The sequence below is a fragment of the Ischnura elegans genome, chromosome 6 (assembly GCF_921293095.1).
Source record: "Ischnura elegans chromosome 6, ioIscEleg1.1, whole genome shotgun sequence".
NCBI lineage: Eukaryota > Metazoa > Arthropoda > Insecta > Odonata > Coenagrionidae > Ischnura > Ischnura elegans.
The window spans coordinates 31,333,850-31,361,018 of record NC_060251.1 but is presented as its reverse complement, the minus strand read 5'-3'; the positions used below and the strand labels follow the sequence as shown (position 1 = coordinate 31,361,018).

The 27,169-nt window shown below is 37.8% G+C and overlaps 1 protein-coding gene across 5 annotated transcripts in view; it reads right to left on the bottom strand.

Moving 5' to 3' along the window:
* Window positions 1–27,169, bottom strand: part of LOC124160274 (sodium-dependent phosphate transporter 1) — a 154,836-nt gene that overhangs the window by 18,633 nt on the left and 109,034 nt on the right. For 3 of the 5 annotated variants that reach the window (XM_046536100.1, XM_046536097.1, XM_046536096.1), the window contains 4 exons: window positions 9,339–9,437; window positions 8,490–8,633; window positions 7,815–7,997; window positions 6,469–6,588 (listed from right to left, as the gene is read on the bottom strand). In XM_046536100.1, coding sequence (XP_046392056.1) covers window positions 6,469–6,588; window positions 7,815–7,997; window positions 8,490–8,633; window positions 9,339–9,417 — 526 coding nt within the window. In that variant the 5' untranslated portion in view covers window positions 9,418–9,437. Of the gene's footprint in view, window positions 1–6,468; window positions 6,589–7,814; window positions 7,998–8,489; window positions 8,634–9,338; window positions 9,438–14,217; window positions 15,375–27,169 lie in introns of all 5 variants that reach the window. The other 2 variants (XM_046536099.1, XM_046536098.1) reach the window with 1 other exon arrangement.

Genomic DNA, 27,169 nt, shown 5'->3' with positions numbered 1-27,169 from the left:
CTACAAATGATCACATGATTCCTAATTGGTTATTTGTGAATTGTAGGAAAACTAAATAACTTTCTCAGGACCCCGCATCAATGGAGCTTATTTCCTTTTTCCAAAGCATGCTCAATTGCTCTATCTAATGATCATACATTGATACACTTATATTCCTAATAATAAGAGGCATTTAAGATGCATGTCCAAAGCTTTATAGTATAAAAAAATTGCTACGATCAACTAAACAATTAACGTACAGTTGAGGACCTCAAATATAAAAAGCTTGGGACCGAAGGGCTTCTGGATTTCTGGTTTTTCTGGATTTCTGATCTTCATAGTATATTTAGTAAATTCATTGATTTATACATGTGCTCAGGCTCTTGTACTTGATATTTGATATCCTTATGTGTCCCTGACAAGGTTCTTAGCGTATAAGGCTTGGAGAGTGGTGCCACGAGGTGGCAAGTCAAAACGCTACGCAGAGGAATTTTCAAATGTTCTGGATTTCCGGTTTTCCGGGTATCGGGATTCCAGATTTGAGGTCCTCAACTGTATTTCTGTGCTTTTGAAACTTACTGCACCCATACTTAGTGCCCGGGCACACAGTAAATATGTATACAATATCTGCAGTTGAAATAGCATTAAGGACGACAATGGCTTTCTTCTTCAACATTGCGTCTGGAGATTGAATACACCCATGTCTCGTATAGCGCAATTTCGATTAGCGCAATTTCGTTCCTCGGGGAAACATTGCAACGCAGTGAAGCCTAATCACAAATCTTAAACGCTCTCGTGATAAAACGTGAACTTGCGCTAAGTACACACGAAATTTCTATCATTTTACGCATATTAATATTATTGCTTGCCTCAAATCTTCTGTTTTGTTTATTATTAATCGAAATCCGTTGCTGTGCAATGGCTAAAAGTATTACTCGTCATTAGGTCCAGATAGCCGGCCTACCGAAGTAATTTATCTCGTCTCCTTAGCAGAGTGATAATAGTTAATTTAGATCATTAATTAAGTGTGGGGCTAGTGGAAATGAGTTTTTTTTTAAGCAATACTGTTTGAGACGTAATTTTTACCGTCATAGGTTATCGGGCGATTGACTTCCAGGTAGAGGGTCTACGCTAAAGCCGTCAAGGTCATCGGATTTTCACGGGGGAGAAATGGAGCGGTGGCCGAGTTGCATATGAATGGCATCAACACATAAAAGGGTCGGCTATAGAGTCTAAAACACAATGGCTTCGTTCCCTCCCCGCAGTCGTAGGCCCTCTGCGTCTCAGGAATACAGTTCAGCAGCAGAGGGTGATTTCGATAGAGCCATACAGAGTAAAAACCAAGAGAAAATGACAAAAAATAGGAATGCGGGTAGAAAAATCAAGAATTTATCAAGTAAAACCATAAACCTAGAAGAAAAATTGAAAGAGGTCAATTGCTTTGAAAATGGAGAGCGTCAAAGCGATATTGCGCGGAAGTTTAAACGCACGATGCCTTATTCTGAATAAAGACGAAGTTAAAACATCAGTGACCTCAGCCGCACCAACTTTAACCAAGTGGTCTACACATACGGAAAGTTCATAGTGAATCAGTACAAAAAGATGAGAGTGGCAATCGCTCCGAGACATTTAGTGAAAGCTCCAGTTGGCTCCAGAATTTAAACGGCAAGCAGGTATTTTCAGTGCGGCGATATCAGGTGAATCTGCAAGTGTTGATAACGCAGTCACCGCAATATTTTCTGATGAACTCCAAGCTGTGACTGAAAGTGGCTCCTTTCCCCCTCGACTAGTTTTTAGTGTTGACGAGACGATATTCTTTTGGAAAAGAATGCACTCTCGTTCATTCATTTTCAGGGAAGGAAAATCTGGGTCAGGTTTCAAGGCATTTAAAGACTGTTTCACATAGCTGCTAATGACTCGTAGGACTTCAAATTAAAATGATTTAACATTCATAAACTCCGCATGCTATGAAATGGCGTTCAAAGTAGCATTTTCTTGTTATTTCAATGAGCGACATAAGGGCCTGGGTGACACACAATAGTTTTTTTTAGACTGGTCTGAAAAATCGTCAACTGCTGGCAATGCATTACGAATCCCTGAGATAGCTGATGTTAGCCCACCCGCACGACAGGAGCGAATTTCAAAAGCACGTAAGAATTTTTTAAACGTGAATAAAAGTATTGGAAAGCTTGCATACTATCTTTAAAGATATTTTAAACTATAAACATTTATATAAATAATGTTTTCTAAGGCTATTTATGGGAATATATATGTTTTAGAGAAAATTCAATACCCAAGACCTATGCTACCAGGAACGCATCCCTATCTTCCCAATGTTAAAACGCTCTCGTATAACGCAAATTTGTATAGCGCAAAGACCCCAAGGAACGCATCCCTTACGCTATACAAGACATGGGTGTATACAAAAGAACTACATCCTGCACTAATACGTGATGCATTAAAATACAAGAAAATTATTTCAACCGGTTCTCTCTGAATCCTAAATTCTCAAGACTCAAAACATTACTTTTTTATCTAACATGCTATTGCTTGGTTAACACCGATATGTATTGTTAAAATTTGTTCTTAGGAATTAAGAGAATTCACCACAATTTCCATCTGAGATTCTAATTTGCACCGACAAGGTTTCTAAAACCACATGGCTTCCAAAACATCCACAGTAACTTTGAGCCTTATGAATCAACGGCAACAATATAGGGTAATCTGAGATACTGAGTACACAGAAATGATTATAGTAAAAATTTAGTATGAAGATCCTTATATTTATCTGAATATTTTATGGAAATTCTTAGAGATTCAATCAATAAATACATTAATTCAAAGGCTATTTTGGGTAGATGAGGGTAAAGCACCACACACCAAGCCATAGCATATGAATTTCACATACATATTCCATGTAGGAGGACAGTAGATAATCAACTAGTAGATAATCAACTAGTAGATAATCAAAAGCTAGAGGTGAAAATTTTGGTGAAGAATGGGTTAAGCAATTAAATACTTTTCTACTTGTTAATAATTTTTCCATGACATGAAACTGAAGCAGTTCATTCATTTTATTAAATCATATTTTTTGGGGAAGCAAAAAAATATAGCAGCAGAAAAATATCACAAACAAGACACTACCTACAAAAAGGTTACCTACAGGGTAAATCACAGAGTGAAGTAATATCCCCACTTTCTAATTCCTTCCGTGAGGTACAAAACATATTTACCAGACATCCCAGCCATCCATCGAAGATAAGACTTATGAAAATATTTATCAAAACTCAATAGCTAAGCAAAATTGAATTCTTTATTTTGACAAGGGGTGCATACAAAAATACTTTCTGTGGATGAAAGGACAGCTTCAGAAAACTTTGTCGCTCAACTCCATAAATAATTCTCACTCAAGTGGGAGGACAGTTTTGCCCCAAACCTTGTCATAGAAATCGTGGGGTCATAATTTCATCCTCCGAGGGGTTCAAAACTTATTAACCAGCAGAGATGAAGGACCTCGCTTGATGCTCTTAATGTTAGCGGTTCTTTGCAGCAAAGGTTTTGTTCAGCAGCATTGCCAAGTCAGCATAGATTCAAGACTTGGAAAATTTTCGGCTCCTGGGTAATAAGATTTTTCTGTCTGAGACAGCACATATTTAGATACAGGGACACCTCAATACTTTTCTTATTTGTAATGAAAAAGAAGGTAATTTGATTTCACCTAAACATAGTGGAAAGAAAGAGGATGACACTGGAAAGACAGTTCCAGAGGCCCAAGGAATTGCAATTCCATGGAAGTGGGCAAGGACACTATTCATCTCAAGTGTTCCAGAATTTCAACCTTCGCATAGACACAAAGCTGGACAGTGATAATTATTTTTCCTGACCTTCAATACAACTGGGATACTGCATTAGAATCTACCTGACGAAAAATTGTGAGAAGAGGATATATTTCTAGCCCCACCATGGAAGTGTTAGATGAAAATATGTGAAGACAAGAAAAAAAAAGCATTATCTTCTGTAAGACATGAGGGTTTTTCAAGTAACTTCAAGATGAATGAGAAAAGAAGATTAGGAATAAAATAATATGCCTTTCAAGAAAACAAACTTTCTAAATATCGTTCAAAAAAGGGCATAAATACCTTCAGGGAACCATAGCACTTGTAAAATTGCACCATTATGTACTTAAAAATAATGATTGATGCAATAAATAATGAGTTTTTGAGTGCAGATGAAGAGGAAGACGATTTTAATTATTGCTGCTTATCCACATACATGTACCAATTTAGTACACAAATTGAAAGACAAATTTGAAAAGGAATACACAACACCTATCTTTCACATGAAACCATTTTTACATTCTTAGAGGAAATCACAAACCTCTATATGCATAATTCATAAATGATGCAAAAAGTGTAATAAAACACCTGGTAAAAAAGTTTTACAATGCTAAAAATAATTAAACTTGTAACTTATAACTTTATCAAACTGATCCTTAGCAAGAACCCAGCTATGAATTAAGTGATGAGTTAGGTAAACAGGGGGTTGAAAGAGCTGTTATTTAAATACATAATTAATAGCTTTAATCATAATGATTGTGTAACACTGACAAATTTCTTTTCATAACCTAGAATAGAAAAAGAGAACCACTGGGAACTCATGAATGTAAAATATTAAAACTTAAAGGACATTTATGTAAAAGTGCCTTCAAGGCAGATATCCTTGAAATTATTCAGCTCACCACAATCAATTTCCAAGCATAAATGGCAATAAATGGTAATAAAGTGAACTATGAGTTAATGGAAAGGCAAATGATATTCTAAGGAAAACACCGTGATATGGCATGAGAGTTTTCATGAGAGGTTCCTTCTTGTTTGCCCCACATTCACCTCAAGTGCTAAGTTTTCTTCGTATAATATTAACTTTTCCACTAATAGTAAGTAAAATGAGTTCTTGCTCATAAATAGTAAATATTTTTCCTGACAAGAGTGAAGTGCATCATCCAGATGAAGGGATATGAATGCTTGAACAGATATTTCTCTAAGTTACAATTGGGCAGTTATTCAATTTCATTTCCAATATGGTGGAGTACTTGCAACGTACATTTTGAGCATGGTTGATAATCTCCCGACATATTCCGGCTCGAGAGTGTTGCCTCGACGGATGTTTTTACCCCTCAAACGCCTCCTTTCAAACACAACTCCGGGCACAGTCGTGCGGCTAAAAGGGGAAATATGGAACTAACTGCGCTGTAGGCGGTGGTTCGAAGGCATATACCGCCGCCAACAGTGCAGTTAGTTCCATATTTCCCCTACTAGCAGTGCGACACTGCCCAGAGTTGTGTTTGAGGGGAGGCGTTTGAGGGGTAAAAGCATCTGTCAAGGCAACACTCTTGAGCCGGATATTAGCAACCAGTATATAAGGGCCATGATTTTGAGATAGAGAAGGGTGAAATACTGTTGATAAGGGCCACGGAAGAAATTGCAGAATAGGGTTAGGGAGAAGCTCTGATACGAAAGCATGTTGACGTGGGCGAGAGATCAAAAACTATACTTCTTTCAGTGGGGTAGAAAAGGGAATGTACAATCTACACATTTATTAATGCAGAAAAAGGAAACATCAAAATAAGAGACATAGCACGTGGAATGCCAGGTGAGGTTGACATACTTCCTTTCTAGAGGCAGAAACTAGCATTTGAAGCAACTTGTATCAGGAATTGTGGGAAGTGTCACCACAGGAGGCGTGAATATACGTCAGTGGGTCAAAAAAATGATGATCTCAGATAATTATCAAGGAGGATTCTGAGTAAAACTTGATTACAAAAATATTTGGAGTCAACTTGTACCCATTGATTCTGTATGATGCAACCGATAAATTTCTGCTCCAATAATTCTAAAATGTTCATTGATTATTTCTGGGTTCAGAGTAATTAATAAACTTGCATTCATGGGATGCTTCTCTTGAAGGAAAAGACTTTCCCATGATTATCAGTTCATATTTGTCTGAGTTGAATAAGTGTGTAAAAATGAACTGTTTTAAAGTTGGGAACACTCTACATGCATATGTGAAGGAATTGCTAGAAACAATAAAATGGTATCACTCACTTTCAGGTATATAAAGGGGTCTACACTAAAAGTTTGAAAAATCAAAATGATCATACTACTCCAATGAGGCAGTGATATTTTACCACATAAATGAACACAGGTATTCTACAACATATTATACATATTAAATGCTGAATATGATTGCCAATGTGACCATTTGGTGGAAAATCGTTGAATGCAGAGCTCAAGTGTCTAGAGTCCTGGGATGCAATGCAACAGCTTGGGAAAACTTTCAAACCAAGGGCAGCATTAATGAATACCATTCTAATACAGCAACATAAATTCAATAAGGCAATCAATTCTATGTTAAAATCTAATAAAAAAAACATCCAAATTCCAAAATTAAAAAATGTTAGGAGCACTACATCATTGTATGACCACTACTTACCTAAGATCTTCTTTCGTTGGTATGGGACAATGAAAAACTGCACGACAAGGGCAGAAACAATTCCCACTACAAGACTTGCAACCAGAGCTCCCCACCAAGGGATATTGTCCAAGTGAAGCACTGAAAAAGAGATAAGAGCATCAAATACAAGGACTACTTTCTTAATTAATATATCAATGTCCATGAAATAACTTTGAAGAAAGAATTTTACTGAGAGAATTAAGGGGTTCCTTCCGCAGAACAAAAGTTTGCTTGTTAAAACTGCCCAATTAAAATTTACTCTTTCAGAGCAATGCTTCAACAACACATTTCAATAAATACAAATATGATTCGATCTCACTTAGTTTTTGATACACCAAGACTCTTTTTAAGTTCCAAAATAATAAGAATGTGTAGCACTACCCATTCACTTGAATTGAATTAAACCGATCAGCATCATCATAACTAGAGAGACCAGATACCAAGAGGTGACAAAGAGGACAGCACCCTATGAAAGGGGAGGATAAAGGGATAAAAAGTAGGACACTTGAAAAATAACAATTACATAATAAGAACAATAAAAAATTTAGCAGCACAATGATTTTGTGTATTTTTCTGTGGATCTAATTTTTTCAAGCAATTTTTGCATTTTTAACCCTTTTTTTCTTTAAATTTTCCGAGGAAATGTTTAATTCATTTCTCTCAGCAGTCCACTGAGATGAAATTAGAATAAATACCCTTTCTGCATTTGTATTGCGCCCTGGTATGCTGAATAAATATGCAGAAACTTTGAGAAGTTCTGAATGGGTATTAACAGATTTACCATATATAATCGTGATTTTCAAAAAGGAGGACATTTTCTGATTCTTAAAAAATCTGCCCGGACACCAGATAAAAATATAAAAAGGAGGACATGTCCCAATTAATCCAGACGTCTGGTCACCTTAATCATAACACCATCAACAACCAAGCCAAAAAAATTGTGATTGAGCCAAGGTGCAACTGAAACTAATTTTCAATTTAAAGAAGGAATACGTAGGATAAAAGGGTGAAAGGTACCGTATTTATCTGAATATAGTCGTCCCCTTTTTTTCCAAAAATGCCGATGGTAAAAGTAAATAGGGGACTATATTCAAATGCATTTTTTATATTTTTCCCGAAACTAAAGCCTCAATATTATGGGGGGACTATATTCAGAGGGGGACAATAATCGGAGAAATACGATAATAGGGTTAACTGAAAGGGTTGAAGGGAGGCAGCGAGAGAAGATAGGGATTGAGTTAGGGAGAAAGTGAATCAGAAATTAATAATCAATTACCATGAAAACATAGATCAAAATTAGACTTACATTTACAAAATAAACTTACACTTGGGTCCATCGTGAATGACTGAGAACACGTTGACCATGATGGTGACACTGTAAAACAGTGGCAAGGAATGGAGACCGGGGATCATTGGATTCGGAGCTAGCAGAATGAAGCGACGAATGAGAAGGTATATTCCAACTGACACTATTCCAGACATTACTGGTGAGACAAACCATGAGGCCACTGTTGAAAGGAAAAATAATTTAAATAACACACGCTTTATAAGCCGAGAAAACTAAAAAGTACTAATTAAAAGTAATTTATTAATTTCCCAGGTTTCATTACATAGAAATATCATCGGGTTAAATGGTAAAGATGTCCTTATGTCCCTATGCAAGGTTCACGAATGAATTAATTGAATTGTGGACCATCACAAAATTTGATTTAATAAAATTTCTTTCATGAGTGATTATATACCACAGTTTTATGGAGATTTAAAAAGTAATGCACAAAGAAAAAGCTATGCTGAACAACCATGAACAGCAGTTAGAAACATATAATTGCCATGGCCAAAAAGACCTTTTGGTGGTTCCAGTGTAAAATGGTCACCAAAATTAACAGCTACCACTTCTATGGAAAATATGTATTGAAACTGTATAGCCTATTACAATCATTGGCAGCAGCAGGTGTGCTAACGGACAATTAAATAAAACACATCAAAGAAGAAGAACTAACCAATTGTGAGCAGCTTACTCCAGCCAACTCCCTGGGATCCTTTGGCGACCAAGGAGAAGCCCACTGTAGCGCCAACAATGCTGTGAGTGCCACTGATTGGGAGTTTCAGGAAGGTGGCCACTATCAGCCAGATTGCACTGCCCGCTACATTGAGGTAAAATTGAAAAACAAACCTGTCAAGTCATTCCAAGTCATTTTGCCACAGACAGGTTGAAAATACAAAATAATTATGGGCATAAATAATTTTGTGAGATAGATTGAAAAATTTCCAGGTTAAAAATTTAATTTCTCCTAGAAAATCAGACCATGTATACACTTGATGATAATTATAATAGAACTCGGTTATTTAGAAAGTTCCCCTCCTCTTACAACATTCTCTTACACAGCTTTTAAGTTTACCAGGAGTAGCCAGAGTGATAACTTCACGGGAGTCACCCACAATACAATTTGTGTGAAAAATCCACCGGGAAAAAATCATTCGCCTTGACCAGGTTTCGAACCGGAAATTGAGGGATCCGGGTTTCCAATCCCGATCAAGGCGAATGATTTTTTTCCCTGTCAATTTTTTGCATCATTGTAAAGCATCAACTTTAGAACTTAGTGTTTCCATGTGCATATCCTATGCATATTTTGCATAAATTGTTACTTCTTTCATAACTCTTTTTCTTCTTACCCGGGACACATGAAAACAATCATCATTACCAGTTATATTAGTTCCTTGCTCAGCAGTGAAGAAATACCATTGACTGAGGAAAAAACAATGCACTTGAAGAAACAATGTAGTAGAGGGCGAGGGAATACATACGATAGAGGGGAAGGAAGAGGATATCAAAATGAGACAAGACTCACTCAAGGCTGACAGACATCCCAGCATCAGCTCCTTCTCAGAACCCTCGTACAGCTGGGTATCAAATATACCTTTCCTCATCGTATCAGAAACCTTGTAACCTACAAAAAATAGGAAAATTTGACAGCATCAATAATTGATGTATGACTATGAGCAATAATTATTAGAAAATAGAAAAGTATAAAAGCACCTTGGGACAGCTAAGGCAGTTATAGAAATGAAAGGGCACGATAAAATAGGAACTGAGAAAGAAAACTGAGAAAAGAATTGCCAGAGGATATTTATCCAAGGCCAGAAGAAATGGAAATTCAAGCATGGAGACAGAAAGAGATATGTATGAACTATCTCAGAGAAGTAGAGGACCAAGCTTACCAGTAAGTAGTCTGACAGACTAAATACCAACATAAATATAACAAGGAAGCATGCAAGCAAAATATTGTATACGTATCAGCAAAAAAGAATGTACTCAAGAGGATATAATGAGCATCAATGTCATCACTGCAGGCATCTCCTAACTTAATAAATTAAAATAACACGATTTCCCAATTATTCAAATACCTCAAAGTATATTTCTCCTGAGGAGGGGAAAGAGAGACAATACACCAATATTCAAAATAAAAATCAAACAAATATTTGTCATTAACGTTATAAAATAAACAGCTTATTAGGAATTAAATGCTGAATGTAGGCACAGTAACATCTAAAAAATTCACTCCTCGTGGATCAACTGGCTGCATGGATCAGCAAAAGAATGCAGTGATTTGGTTTCCTCAGGAGCGACAGTTGTGTCACATTTCATCCATCTCATATGTTTCAATTTTTTGGCAATAGAGGACCAGAGCAGTGTCCAAAAATGAGAAACACATACATATTGGGCATACACTTTTGTATAAAAAGGGACAAATATTTTCAACAGTAATTATAGTTGGATAAAAAAATATTTCATCTCATTGCAAACACACAGTGTATGTTCCCACTTAGGGTTACTTGATGAAATACACAATGCTTCAGCAGCTGTCTTTTCTGCAAACTTTTTCTCACACATTTATCCTTCACCAAAGCGCTGTTTTCTGAGCAACTAAATCAAATATTGAAAATGTGTGCACTCTTCTTATTATCATGGAAGTTCCAAACAGCATTTAAATCTTACATATGCATGGGTTAGCCAAACTCAGTTTTCACAGTAACTTTAATCACTATACTAATAGATATTACTAGTGTACCAAATGGATGCTATTCTCAAAGGATACATAATTCATATTTTCAATGCTTTGTTGAACACAAGCAAAAAATGGAAAATAAACATGCGCTTCACAAAAAGTGTTCACAAAATATTTTGCTGCAAACTCCAGTGACTCCAGATTTGTTGCCCCATCTCCCAAGTATTTAGAAACTAAGTGATTATTATCAGAGAGATGCAGCTAGATACACAGAAATGATTTAACTTGACGAAGGTTGTACATCTTCATGCAAATTTAAAGTATGCATTGAGTCAACAGCAGGAATCATTTGAGACACTTAAGGAAAAGGAGATGAAAAGAGCCATTACTGTTGACAGCTGAAATATAATTAGCTATGCTCTAGTTTAAACCAAAGCTTCATAAAATAAGATGGATAAGGGATTAAAAATTGAGCATTCAGGGTTTTCAGGGTGAAGAGCATGCCCAAGACAGTAGCAAGGAACTTTCTTACGCAATTTGCAGCACCGCAATGTTCCCCGGGCTGCCTACCATTTCAGGATTAACTAAGATTAAGAAGCCCTATTTTCCGATACTTTCGCAAATCCCTCACACAGATTTGAGTAGTCACAATAGGGGTTTCAAATTCTGGTTTGAGTCTTCAAGACAAATCTTCTAGGATAAAATTTGCTAGAATTTGCGAGGCTAAAAGTAAGAACACACATTCAAGGCTCCGACGAATATCACACGCATTCATGCCACAAATCTACTCTTTGAAATGGCAGTAACAATGCATTGTCTATCGATGGATGGGACGATATTTTCCCTGCAAGTACATCACAGTCCCAAGCATAGGTAAGGCCAAAAAATTTACAAGATTCTAAAAACAGTCTTCAGTTTTCGAGGGTAATCCGTCCCACGAAGTACACAATGGTACTAATTAAACAAACATTAAAAAACGGATATGTCTTCGAAAATTCGTTTACTTTACTTTCCAAGAGATCTGTTTAGTACTTCCATTCCCAGCATTTATAGAAGACTTGAAAAACAGATGAAAACTAAAAAGGCATTTGTAAAACCGAAGAAAGTGTTTCACTCTACAAACGTGCATCCAGAGTCCAGCTATGCGCGCCGAGGGCTGCTACGCCGTTTATTGCCGATTTTACACGTTCTACAGCGTTAAAATACGAAAAATATTATAAATAACGACCGGAGGAATGTAAGCTGACATGCGTTCAAGTTTTACTGCGCATATCTCCAAGAAATATTACACATCCACACCTTTTAGCTCTCAAAAGTTTCCATAATTTTCCCACAGACTTAACGCAACATCGTTAACTAATGGACATTATGGATTATTGCATTTAGATAATTATTATGATAAATTTTTATTAAATCCTAATAATAATGATAAATAATATAATGATAAATTATCATTAAATCCTTAAAATGTAAATCGTACCTTCAATTATGAGGATCTAGCTACAAGAATAATTTTCCGGCCTCACGAAGAAATGAAAAGTTTTATGCGGCAATTTATATCGTATCCCTTTCTATTCACTGTTTTTCGTATGCTTTGGCCCTTGGGTCAATTTTACATTATAATGAATCCTAGATAATAATGGCCAATAATTGGAACAACAACGCAGTCATAATGCAGTTACTTGCATCAAAGAGGCTCATAAAGTTTATTGCTTAGGGATACCAACGGGCTTCCAGAGTAGGAATTCGATCGCACAGTCGAGTATATTTGACTCAGCCGGGTGCGGCGAGAAAGGCGTAGCAGCAGTTGAATGGACTGATTGCAGGCGCACCTGGTACGCTAGTGTTTTTCGAGATTCAACCATGAAAAAAAGCCACCAATAAATATATTTTTCGAAAATTACGGAAAGAACTACGCAAGTATCATACGACGTACAAAGTTTAGTGAACTATAAATGCTGTTTATAATAATATTTAAAATTTCAGTATCACCAGTATTTTGGTCAAAATAAGTAAATTTCCCTCGAATTAGGTGGCTTCCTTTAATAAGGTCGTACACTCAAGACTCGAAATTGCAATTAACTCAAAGAATTAGGTACACGGAAGGTAATTATTCTTCCTCATTCAGCCAGTGAATCAAAATTTGAAAAGAAAAATGCTAAATGCTATGCCTACTTTTCAAGGATTGATGACGTCAATAGAGTTCAGGTTCATCAACTCTTGTATGCAGAGCCGCTCATCGACGGGAAGAACCGCTCACTAAAGTGCAATCAACAACGAACCACATATGATTAAGGCAGGGTTCCCACTCAAACTAAATAATAAAATTCACGGTTTTTTCCAGGTTTTCACGGTCTAAAGAGCGTCAAATTCACGTTCTGTTGATAAGCCATTTTAGGAAGAAATATTGATCACATAAAAATCACTGGCCGCACGTTAACTAAAAATATATCAAACGCGATAAACGCCGGGAATGCAAAACGCAGCAATGAAAGTTCTCTTATGACGTCGCCTATCGTTAGCAAAATCAAGGGCCGGCTAAAGGTTGTGAGTGAGATAATGAAGGGTGACAGGGAAGTGAAGAGGTGTCTGATTTCTCGCCAGGGTTAATGATCGCTTTGGTTAAAGGCCGTCCAATCACAGCCTTAAGGTCTGCGTGTCGTCATGACACACGGACCAATATTTGCGCTTCGAATATACATGTGCAGATAAATGCGTGGACAGTGTCTGCGAGTGACTGACCTATTTTTCTTTTGGCCCGTCAATCGTAGATCTAAAATCAAGTTTGAGAGGTTTTTTAAGGTTGTACGACGAATTTCACGGCTATTTCCAGGTTTTTTCACGGTAGACGAAATTCACGGCTTATTCACGGTTTTAAGGTTTTCACGGTTGAGTGGGAACCCTGTTAAGGACTAACGCTGACCCTTTCGGAAGAAGTTCGTGACGTCATCAACTTACCTGCAATAGGGTTAAGGCCGTCGTTTATTGTCGCAAATACCGCGGGTTAACATACGGATTAACATAACGAAAAAACGAGAGTATACTTATTTTTTCAACTTTATCACAATCGGATATTTAAAAAATGTGAACGAGCCCACTCTTAAATCAATCAAACTTCTTAAGATGATTACACATGCACTATAACTATGATGGACACCGCATACGAAGATCACTACAACTTCTCCTCGATCACTATCAAAGCCGAGAAAGTTACAAATGTTATTTCCCAAGAAATAGCAAAAATTATTTTCTCTAGTTTCTTCCCGCTACCTGAACTTGGTCTTCAGCCATGCTCTCAACCCTCAATCAACCCTCCAATTATATTCATCGACGATCTGTCAAAATAAAAACCCACGCATTACAGACAGTCCTAGGAGAAGTATTACTCTTGGACTGAAAACTAAAATACTCTCTCAGGAAGAACAAAATGAACATCTTCATCACTTTCTTCCCAGTAGATAAGGAATCCATCAATGGGAAAGGGAACAGAAACGAAAAATTCATCATTTCAATAGCAAATTACACGGGAAAAAACAATAAAAAATAAATTTCACACCACTACTCCACTTTGTAAATTAGTCCGGAAGAACCTAAAATAAATTAGATCAGGAGGCATTGGTTTCTCATCAGGAACCACGGGATGAAACTGCAGGAGGATGGATAATCGTGCACAAAACTCCTACCTGGGAAAATGCAAAAATAAATGCGAAAGCTCCCTCACCTATGAGGATGGCCCCGGCGATTTCGAATACCGTCGCCAGGAAGCAGGCCTGACGCACGGTCAAAACCCGCGACCCGACAGAGGTTCCGAAAGAATTGGCGACGTCATTGGCGCCGATTCCGAAGGCGAGCACAAATGCCACCACGAAGCCCACTATCACCAGCCACAGCACTTCCGGTGCGAAAGGATCCATCGCGAATTGTCTTAGGCGTCAGCAGCACCACCAAAAACAGCCGGAACAAGTTCTCCCCCGACTCAATGCAGGGAGGCGGAACTAGACACCTGCTTCCACTAAGGGTACAATAATATCACAACAGACGCTCTGCGCCCCAAGACAAGTGACTGACGTCGCGCACCTCAGCCCCACGCCTCTCGGAAGCCCGAGTTTGCAAACACGGGCGATTTTTCTCAACTGTTCCCCGAGAATTATCTACGAAAATAAATTATGCGCAAAGTATCCTTCACACTTATTTCTCCCACCTCTTTGTTTCAGTACACTCTTCAAGTAAGCACACGAATCATTCAATACAAAAGCTTTTTAAAACCACGGGCGGTGGACAGTCCACTTAGCCAAAGCACCAGTGTACCGACACAGCTCCTAAATTTTCCGGAGAAAATTTTTGATTGACGGACAGGATTTTCGAATCAAAAAATAAATAGCTCGAGCACAGCGTTCGCCACTATTTTCCGCCGATGTCACTGAACCAGCAGCTCCTGGAAACACCCATCCACACAGTCACACTCAGCTTCAACCAGGAAGTGAACGCGAGTCCAGTTTCTTTCACTCAAAACATAACAGAACGATGAAAGGCAAAGACCGAGGGGAACGGCGACATTAATGCAAACACGTCCCGAGCACAATATTCCGATCACAAAAAAATGAGACTTATCAACAACCCGGGCGCCGACCCAGCATAAAAAGATCTATAACAATTAAAAATACCGGCTGGAATATCGAGTAGCCGCCACGTTCGTTTTCGAGGGCGGTCGCACGTCAACCAGAGACAAAATAGCAGCGAGAGGCGAGGGCGACGTCCGGGTTGAGCCCGTCGGCGACTCTTGAGGAGCGGAGTGAATTCTTGGCGGATGTCCCTGGCGGAAATACCACAAGCTGCACAGCCTGTGTGGTCAGCCAGAGGTGTGTCTGCTTGGAGGTGCTGGAACAAGACAAGGGTAGGGAAGGGACAAAGGACGTCAAATCCAACCCTCAACAAACAACAAGGAAAGAACATCGCCATATATATAGGTAAAATGCCACACAATTTATACATAAAACAGCTCAATGAATTACATTATTTCTTATACAGTGCAATAATAAGGTTAAGATACATTATTGACTATGTGCTATGGAAAGATGAAGCGTCACTCCCGCACGATCAGGCGTGCTCTAGATTTCCTAACGTATTATTGATCATTCAAACGTAATGCTAACGTTGTCATATTGAAATTTTGAGGGTAAACATGCACGTAGTTTACAAAAATCAAATAATCACCTGCACCTAACGTAAGACAATTCTACCTCAATACCATTTTGGTGCATTTTTCAAAAATTTGAGATACTAATAGGTGATTCTTGATAAGGATCTACCACATGTATCCAAAAAATATAGTTTAATACTATAAGCGTCAGGGAATCAAAACAAAATACGAACGGTCGAGGAGGACAAATGTGTCCTCTAACAGGGAGCTTCTAATTGGCTTCTAGAGAATATTTTCAAAGACAAGAGTAATCCGAAAGGCAATATAAGTTGGAAATATAATATTCAAAACATCTTTTTTCTGATGACCTTTGCAACTATTTAAGGGAACGAGAATTTTCCGTTAGACTGAAAACAACTAATTCACCTCGCCGTCACAGGTTTACTAAATCAACTGTTAAATAAGATTAGAATATTTTAATTCTTGCCCAATCGACTTTCGCATTGTTTCTTTCTTCGGATATATTCATGCTGATAAGGCTTGGCCAAGCGTACATAACAGCTTTAGGCATCAGGGAGGCACATTCCAGAACTCAAACGATGGCATTGGAATTTGTGCAAGGTGAATTTCAAAAACGAAAATTATGATATTTTTCTGCTTAGTTATAAGGAGGTTTTAAGGATTGCAGTTTTACTGACACTTAAAATGTATAACGATTTGATGGACCATTTTGTCCATGGATGAACGACATTTTATAAAAACTTTGGAATAATGGTCGACCACCGAGAAAAAAAGAGATATATATCCCGAAATAAGAGTGGAAACATGGAGAATTATCGCGCAAACATGGCACACATATTATCTACTGCAGGTGCATATGTATCCAAATAAGATGGCATAATATAATAAAATGGCAACCAACTAACCATCAAAGTATTCCACGGCGGCAAGCCACGTAGCATTTCCAATTACTGACGAAGCAGTTTGAACAGGAAAAAATGCAAAGTCGGATAATAACGGTAAGAGTAAATGAACAGCCAGAAACATGAGATGACGAAACATATCATGCATCAGATAAAGCTGAAGATGAGGGTGTTTATTTATACTTCGACTGCGAATCAGTTATTCGACTTGGAGACCCGCGGATTTCAGGCGAACTTCCTCCAACGGTTTTCCTTTTCTATACCGGGATCCAACGCGACGCTCCGTTGACGAACATTATGCAAATGTAATGCAGGCGTTATTTCCAGCCAAGTATGGGTCACTCCACCTCAATTCAACCAACTAACACATTTTGGTAAAAATTTCTGAAAGGGTGTGCATTCACCTCAACCTTAATACCGAGGACAGTTTCGCGAAAAAAAGTTTCCGTGCTATACATACATATCTTAATTTTGTTCCTTTTTTGCAAAATAAACGTGTCTTAAGTTTAATACTTCCTTCCATCCCTCCATCCAAATGTCCTAGAAACGTGGCTTTTGGCTTATTTTGAAGCGACTTATCTTAAGACATTTAATATCGATTAAATTAATTTTACTCGATTTACAACAACTTTTGACATTTTATCAGATATCAGAAATATAAGGAATTATACCATTACAGACGTTTTTTATAGCAATGATGTGAAAAATTTAAAACAAACTTAACACGCACAATTATTTTCGCAAAGCGGTTTGGGTATTCAGTTTGAGATAAATATTCACGCGCGCGCGAATTATATCCGAAATCTGAGACAGCCAAACGTTCCATAAATTGAGGTTGAATGACCACATAACGTATTTCTGGGGAGCGGGGTAGCTGGTGGGTAGATCGCCGACCAGATTCAGACCACCGTGTCCCGGGTTTAAATTGCTCAGAGCAACCTTCGGCCAAAACAAAAGTCCCTGTTGTTCGAGATGGCACATGAAAAGAAGCAGACCCGAATGTGCGAATATTCACACGCCGATGGCTCAGGACTGGAAAAGCCCTACTATCACCTACCCCCACCTTGGGGTTGGGGTAGGTATCACTGCCATGGAGAACAAGGATATTGATGGACAACATGTCATTTTTTATTTGTTAAGTGAACCAATTAACATTAAGGATTCTACTCTCACAAATTATCAATTATTAAAAACCTTAGGATTGTCTGAGGTTGATGGCTTCCCACTACCTCTTAATAAATGAAATGTAATCTTTTACATAGGAATTTTGGCAAACAAATTGACAAAATATTTAACCGGGGAATCTTGGCTTTTTGACGGGTTAGAGCCGCCTATGGTGAGGCAGTAGCAACTAGGAGAACATCTCCGACGATTCACTTCCACGGAGACAGATTTATAGGCGGCTTCAAACGGATCTCGCGAATATGGTGCTAAGGCGTTCGACAAATGATGGAGCCATAAAAGCAGGACGAGGCGCTATACAAGACGTTACGATAAACAATCGCGAAGCGGAGAAGAAAATGTCAACATCAATAATGGCTATGGTCGAAAGTAAGTCCTTTTCCGAGAACAAATGGTCTGACGGTGCCATCGAAGAGGTGGAGAGGGATGGAATGCCAAAAATGATGTAAACAACCTCGAACTTGGCTTTGTAGAATTCCATGATGAAATAAATACACAGCGTTTTTCTATTACATAGATTTTTGGCAGGTTTCCGTGCACTTGTACCGTTTCTTTGCATAAGACTCACATTCCACTACGGCCGTCACTTGCCAAAATTCCATGACTTTAAATTCATAACTATTTAGAGATATTCCTCCTTTTTCGAATTCAACCATTAAATTTCACTATCTATATTCTTTCATACACAGGATCCTTGAAAACAACACGTTGTTTCCGGCTTCTAAGGAGTAATACAGAAAACGGCCTGAAAATTCGAAACCGGTTATTATTTACCTTATCGTTCAGAAAAATCAGAATTTTTCATGGATGACTGTAATTGGGTCAACATACGTAAGTTTTAATTAATTAATTGAGAATGCGACGTCACGTCAGTACTTCGTTGATACATTAATGAAATTTTAGATAAAAACAACTTACCATACTTCTGCTTCTTTTACATGACTGCTTTTAAATTCCGATTAACTTCTTCGGCAAACATCGGCATTTGGAATAAGATTTATCCCATTTGGAATGAGATTCGCTTTTACGATTATATAATGTGCTTTTTTCGCTTTATGTACTGTGGCTGCTCTTTCACTAAAATTAATATTCATAGGTTAAACATGAATACCCCTCGCACATGAATTTTCTTCGGATAATTATACTTTATTCAACTCTCGTTAATTCATAGAAAATAGCATAAACTGCCGGAAACTTTGCGCAAAGTAGAAGCCAAAAAATAGTGAAAAGTATGTGAATGAATATCTTTCACCCATTAAATTGCCGGGAAGCGCGTCTTTGCCTCCAACTCGTTAGGTCAACAGGTGCGCTATTGTCCTCGAGGAGGGATTTTTCAGACGACAAACTCGTGCATTGACCTTGCTCTCGACGTCACGACCCGAGATCACGTTTATCACATGATAATGATCGGAGGCGCCCCAATGAAGTTTTATGTTAGAAGGGGCATCATTACCGTACAGTTTCCCCGAATCAATTCCAACGAAAGTTAAGGGTGTTATCTTTAAGGATCTTTCGCCATCACTGAACAATTAAAAATCATTTCTTAAAAAAGCATTCATAGATGCAAGCCAAAGTTTGCATCATTTCTTAAAAAAGCTTTCATAGATGAAAGCCACTGATTAAAATAGATTCATTAAGGTGATATACACTTTTAATAATACAAAGAATAAATATTTAAACACGATCTTTCAAGCTTTATAAGCCGAACGCAGCGCCATATGCATGCAACTACACTGACGCGATCTCAATAATAGAATTTATTTCTAGATTTGTCCAAGTTATATTTTTCACTATTCGCATGGTATAACGAACTTATCATCTTTTTTGACGAAATGACACTCGTAAACAAGTGGCAATTGTTTTTTTTGCTACGCAAGGAGCAATATCGAGCCATATTAAATATTAGACTACTTTCTTTCTATATTCGTTGTTCTATTTCTCAATAAATGATTTCCAAAATTACGAAAATATCGTCGGATCAATTTTCATTGTGTATCCACAAATAAAAAGGAAATAAAATCGATCTATTCGGTTTTCACTAGGTGAAAATTCATGCTGAATGAAAACATACAACCATTTTAATTTTTTTCAGAAATTTATTTTTTGGCACAACGTATTTCGACGAAAAGGTGTCATTCTCGAGTACAAAAGTACTTTTGTACGCCTTTTCGTCGAAACACGTCGTACAAAATTAAAAATTTGCGAAATTAAACAACGGTTGTATACCTCAATTCAATAAGGATACATATTGAAAATAAGAACTCTTCCATTACCATTCCAGCTATTTTTAAGAAAATTATGACACGGCAGGCGTAATCCATAACAGGGTGAGAGACACCTTCAGATAGTTCAGGGAAAGTCGGACAGGGTCATCGCAATCTGGTTTTGCGATCAAATACACTTACATTCACACGCTTACATTCCAAAGGCAATCCTATGTGAGTATGCAACCCATCCAACTTCTGTGCACGGCGCACGGTATAGTTACGAAGGATAAAAACAAGGAAGTGTAACCCCGATAATTTCACCTACTACAGCAAAGAGAAAGAATATTATCTCAAACGCGAATGGAATTGCTCCCGCGACGAATATTGATTTGAATACCTAATGGTTTGAAGAACTTCGGGGCGCAACTGAGTTGAGCTGTTCTCTTTTGCTGCCAAAAAATGGAAATGATTTATATCAAAACGTCGGAGGAGCTACCACAAACAAACCACCTTCCTTCACCACTGGGAATGAGGGAAATATTAAGAGAGGATGAATTCATTTCTAGTTACATGATAAACAACAGGATTTTTAAAACCAACGGGAGGCATTCAATACTACCAAAGCTTTACCTTTGAATTTTTTTTTTCATTTAAGTTAAAAAATTGAGAAATCCATGACACCACGAGAAATATATTGCTAAAATTAATGCTGTTAATCAGTCGTCAGTAACCAGGGTTTCCACTCTAACTACATTATAAAATTCACGGTTTTTTCCAGGTTTTCACGGTATAAATGTCATCAAATTCACGGTTTGTAGAAAAAACATTTTAGGCAGAAATATTGATCACGTAACAATCATCGGCCGCACGTTAACTAAAAATGTAACAAACGCAACAGATGCCTTGAATGCAAACGCAGCAATGAAACTGCTACCTCTTATGACGTCACCCATAGCTAGCAAAGTTCAGGTCCGGCTAAAGGGTGTGAGTGGGAAAATGGAGAGATCAGGGTGGCAGGAAAGTGAAGAAGTGTCTGATTTTTTTCCAGGGTTAATGTCTTCCAATCGCAGGCTTAAGGTCAATGTACCGTCATGGCACACGGACCAATTAATAATAGCGCTTCGAATACACGTGTGCAGAAAAATGCGTGGACAGTATCTACACTTGACTCGGCCTTGAAACATGATCGGATTATCGATTTTTCTTTTAATCTGTCTATCGTAATTATACAATCAAGTTTGAGAGATTTCTAAGGTTTTAAGACGAAATTCACGGCTATTTCCAGGTTTTTTCACGGTAGACGAAATTCACGGCTTATTCACGGTTTTAAGGTTTTCACGGTTGAGTGGGAACCCTGGTAACATACAGAAGGATGATCTGCGCGGTACAACGTATTTCCGCTGAACAAATGTGGCTAATGCCAGACATAATATGTTGAAAGGTGCTATTACTGAACACCCAACTTTTCTCGGCTACCGCAAACGTCAGTAACGGACTTTCGACTCCCCACAACTACGGAACTAATAAAACTGATCCAAGGAAAGCATTATTTCTCGATTTCCATGGAATGAAATCGATGTATTTCTGCAACAACACAAAGAAAGAGATGCACAGAAAAGTCTATGATGACGAAGAGAAGATCAGCAGCGCGAGCAAGAAAGTGGAGTGTCAGGTTAATCAAGTGGGTGAATAATGCAAAAAAATATTGAGCAGGAAATGGACGGGGTAGGTGGACGTTTTATGGGATCAGCTGGAAAGAAAGTGAGGGTCATTGGAACGATTATTAAAGTGTAATTCACAGCCGATGAGAAGAGATAAAAATGGTAAACACAATGCTCAAAATATATAAATATAAAAAAACCACTTTGAAATTAGTTGAATGAATGCACATCAACAGTTGAAAGTGACCAACAGCCTACGAACTTTGCAGAGGAATGTCGCTAGTAAAATTGTTAAGGATAGGTAAGCAGTTTCGGAAATCAACTTGGTGATTCCACGAATATACGATCGCAGAGGGGACGCTTGCAGGGAAGAAATAATATGGCTAAGATAATGGGGTGCATTGGAAATGAATTTGAAATTAACCCGGGGAGAATGAAGAGCACTTTAGCAAAAAAATCAATTTACAATCACGAAAATCAGATTCAAACACCACAGCTGGTATAATTATACACGGAAAAGGAATCAAATAGAAAATATAATGATGAGATACGAGTATTATTAACAAAATTAAAAATGTACAGCTTTCTCTAGGTATATGACAACTGGGACACTAATCTAGTGCAATTATTTAGAACAACTTATATCAATACTTAGAACAAGGCTACTTTGAATTCAAGAGATTGAGAGGAAATAACGAGGTGTAGAAGTGGAAGTAAAATCGTGAACTTAAGTAGACGTTTATTACAGGGGGACACCTATTGATGTAATATGGAAAAACTTAACCCGGGTATTGTAGTTTCGCCAATGGCATTAATAGTAAATTGATCCAAAGAGATATTAGTCATGAAATGATAAAAAAAAAGACCAGAGAAGGCCATGAAATAATGCGAGCAACAAATAAATGAAATGAATTAATGGATGCATGCAAGAAATAAGTCAGAAGAGATTTCGGAAAGGGGAGTACAACTAATACAAGAAATTGGTGCACTGAACTGATGGGAAGAGTATTAGGAGACATACACAGCAAATCACATCTACATAACAAATACGCCAGCTAGCCTGAATATGGAGATAGAGAACACCAAGGAGGAAGACTGATCATGGGTATGATACGTAACGCTGAAATGGAAAGTATATGAAAGTTTCGAAAGCGGTAGTCGTTGATAACAGCCACGCAGAAATATGAAACGTTAGTTCAACGTAGGATGTTAAAATGTTTGTAGCTCACAAAACCGCAAGATATACAAATCCGGGGAAGGGTCTAAGCATTTCAGTTAAGCCTACAATCCCCATTTCGTAAAAAAAGAAACCGCCAAACTGATGGGATACCAGGAAAATTACCTTGATTTCATTGGCAGCGCAAGTGACGATAAGAATGAAAATAAAATGCCAAAGCCGAGAGCAAATGAGTTTCTGAATGGAGAAAAGTTTGTGTTGAGGACAGGTAAGGCAGCAAGAGAATGACAACTTTCATAGAAAAAAAATCCGGAATAAATACAAAACGCATTTAATTTCTTAGTATGTACTAATAGAAAATATACGCATTTAAACGGCAGGTAATGCTTGCATGGTAAGAAATTCTTTAGGGGGTCGTATACTTTGAATAAATAAGAGAATGATACTTCTGTAGTTGTTCTAAGGTCACGTGGCAAAAAGTCATTTTCTGTTGGTTTATAGGTCACTGTCACTATTGATATTCTTACGCAACCGGCGAAAATTTGGGGAAGACCCGCACATACGTGATAAAAAAATACTTAGATTCAATTCACAAGGAAACCGAGTGTATTTAAAGTATCTATTTCTTGAATACGGAAAAAATCACATCGGCCGCCAGGCACATATCAATAAATACAGGTTTACGAAATGCATTTGTCTAACTCCGCAGGAAAAAGAGAAAAAGGCATGTCTATTCCTCGTAGTGGATGGCTACAAACACCGTTATCTAATCCAACCTCTCCTCCCGACAAATTTGCTCAGAAAGATGTAAACATCTGACGCCACAAACAATTCAAGGGGCTATTATCACAACTCTGCTCCCACGCTCTATAATTTATTACACAAGCGGTTTTCACCACAGGATAAATACAGCACAGTCATTTCTGTTAGTTGTAGCAGTACCTATTGCCCATTGATAGGTTGAATTTTACTACAAACAAAAGAAAGATTGATTTCGATGAAGGAATGCAAGAATGAAATAAACGAAGGGCTGAAGTTTTAAACACACTCCATACTTTTCCCGGCTTTAAATAAAGGACTTCTACACAATTTAAATGGATTGGTTCACCAATGTTGGATCAGATGCTGCTTCTGTGAGTTGAAAGTAGTAATGTGCAAAATAAAATTGAAGAAAAAAGCTTCATTTAATACGATTAGGGCTTTCATAAACGCCCTTTTCTTAACTTGCCTCCTCCATTTGTCTGTCTCATCGGTAGAACCTTGCATTAATTTAAACCCACTTTGGACAGTTGGATCGGCCGGAGATTTCGCATACTTGATAGCCTCCGATGACAATTTAATATTCAGTAATCGGACATTTGAAATTCTGTTCCATTGTGCTCTAATTAATTACATAAATTTACAAATAGGAAAATAGTTTAAAAAATTTCCCAATGCGTGGAGTTAGTTTCTTCTATAACTTTTAATACAGTTAGTCGAAAAATATAATTCACCATTAAATGCATAAAAGAATAAAATAAAAAAGATTTGAAAATATGTTTTTTCCAAAAACAGCAACAAATGTACAAAAATGGAAAATAACAAGCTTTTTATCACTCGGAGAATAAAGCGTGGGTTTCAATCCTAACACACATACCAGGCTCTCCAACACTCACTTCTAATAAAAAGTATCGAATGCACATTTCAGTGCATTTTATACCGTTTCTGGAAAATGCGTGTTATTTCTATTTTTTCATTTTATTTTTATTAACATCATGTATTTCCTAACTATACCCTCATAGGTGGAATTCCTCCACAGAGCAATGGCAACAGATAGGTGACTACTTACTCTCAGCATTACTTCTTGGCGGATGTATACTTGCATAAGTATACACATTTTTACGTTCAAATTTCTCATTCAGTAGATTTTTTGATGGCATATGTTTTTCAGAAGGCTTCTTAAAAAACTTACGGATGCTTGTTGATTAAAAATTCACACGTTTCTATAACCTTTGTTGACTGAAATAATAATAATAATAAACCTTCAATCAGTTACTTCAATTGGGTCTAAACTCCGATCAATTCCAATAAATAAGATTAGCAGGGCCGTTTTTAGAGAATTTGAACCAAAGCGACAACGTATGAAATGAGGTCCAGAACAGGTTTCTTGAGACATCTTTATAATACGCAAAGACTGCTGCTACCTTCGGAAAACAATTCGCAAGTTATATTTTTTAAATTAGGGAGTATAAGGGTATTTTGAGATAAATATATAATTGGATGGCCCCATATTAGTTTTTAATTATGGAGAAATGGTAAACTAACGCATGATGGCATCATTTAGCATTATAAGCTGTCCACTAGTCACCTGCAGCATAGACAAAAGACGCCCCAACATTTGAACTAAGCAGCTGATAGGAGGCACCCCGCTGACCTACCCCATAGACTTTGATTGCAAGTAAATGGCTCAGTACTAAGATACTTTTATCGTATATAAACGGATAATTACATCGTGAAAAGGAAAGCGAAATGAGTCTCGTTCGTGGAAGTCTTGAACGGAACGGGAAGTCTTGAGTCGAATTTAATGACCTCGTTACTATGTGCAAAATAGGATTAGCATCTCAGAACTTGAGTTGTTTGGTTAGCGATCTCCACTGACCAATAGTAATCTGAGTAAAAGGAATTTCAAGGAAATGAACCTCATGCAGATCCCTTTTTCACACATCGCGAGGCATAATGTTGACTCCACCCGCCACCTATCATTAGAGAATCCGTCCAATATTAACTATATTTACAAACCAAATGCAGCAGAGGGTAATTAGGTCTGGTCAAAGACTAACAATAAATGAGAATAAACATTAAAAAACCCCTCATTGGAGATCTGCCACTAATAAAAATGGGAAAGGATTGGGAATGCAAGGAGTTACGGTGATAAACAGGGAAATTCACCAGAGGAAATACCCAGCGAAATCCTACTTCGCATCCTGCTTGGAAAATTGACTGTTATAAATTGCCATCATTAAGAGGGCCGCGATACCAAAACGCAACTACACCAGTTTAAAGCAATTGAACGGAACTCCGTATCAAATCAAATGCGGTTCGGTTAGTCTGTTTCAAGGATCACCTTCATTGTTGCGTGTATGGAGGGTTCGTGACCAGTAGTTGAGTGAAACTGACTACAAACTACTCCTGTAACAAATTTTAAGAACCGAGGCCAGAATACGTTAAGGAAAAGCGAGCGATAACCCAATTGCTAGGAATAACAGTGTGACTCGGTTTGAGTCGAAATAAAACGTAAATGGCGATTCAAATCATAACCACTCTAGAGATCACACAAACAGCAATGAATACGACGAATAGTATAAATATACAGAACTTCGAGGGTCATCGAAAAATAAACACGGAGGTTATACTCAGAAGTCTGTCTAAAATTGAAGAGGTGTGGCGAAATCTCAAACAAAAATTGGACGTACAAAGGAAGTACAATTACGCAAAAACAGGACATAAAAAGAAGAAAAGGAATCAAAACTCAAAAGGATAGGAAAGTAAACATGATTCATACGGACGACGGGCCAAAGCATACATCAAGACAAACGTCTCGCTTATCTCCCGTCAATATTTGAATAACTCGTTCTTTAAAAAAAAAAGAAAAGAAACTTGACCTCAACAGCTGATAATTTCCCAAAAAAATGAAAAAATGTCAATCGAAAAACTTTTCCTCCGAATGGGGCCAAATATAGACCACTGTGTCGCTGACATCGCTGCTGGATGCATTCATACAGCTGAGCAAATCCTAAGCGCAGTTTTTCCAGGGCAATCTTCGTTAATTTAGGAGATCACCGTAGGGCAATCCACAGAAGCACCAGCGTAATTCGCTGAAACACTGACAACTAGCCAACAAGCAACCCCGGAACTCACCAGCCAAACATCCTCTCCCCTACAGTCATGAGGGTCGTCGTTTGTAGGCGGCCACATTATCGATTGGAAACAGCTGTTGGGCCGCAATTGGCACATGGTTCGCTTGGTCAGCTTGTGCATTACTAAAATCGTCGAAAGAACTCGCTCAACTGGCCAGGTTTGGTCACGGTACAGAAATGAAGATATCGCTGAAAAAAAACTGGAAGGGTTTACTGGATAGCCTGCGTCGTTTGTGCGTTACTCGTCCGAACGCATCGGCGAACGGCAATACTTATAGCTGTCAACACGACACTTCTAACCCGCAAGGATTGGAAATCTATGACATATTCCAGCCAAATTCTCGAACTGGGCTTTTCGAAGACCTTTTACAGACACTTCAATTCAGCTGCCGCTTTAAGATTTCGACTCTATTGGGCATTGAGCTCTCACGTCCATTGAGCCATTTTCGAGAGTGCGAACCATCGTACTTTGCCCAGGATTTGCCAA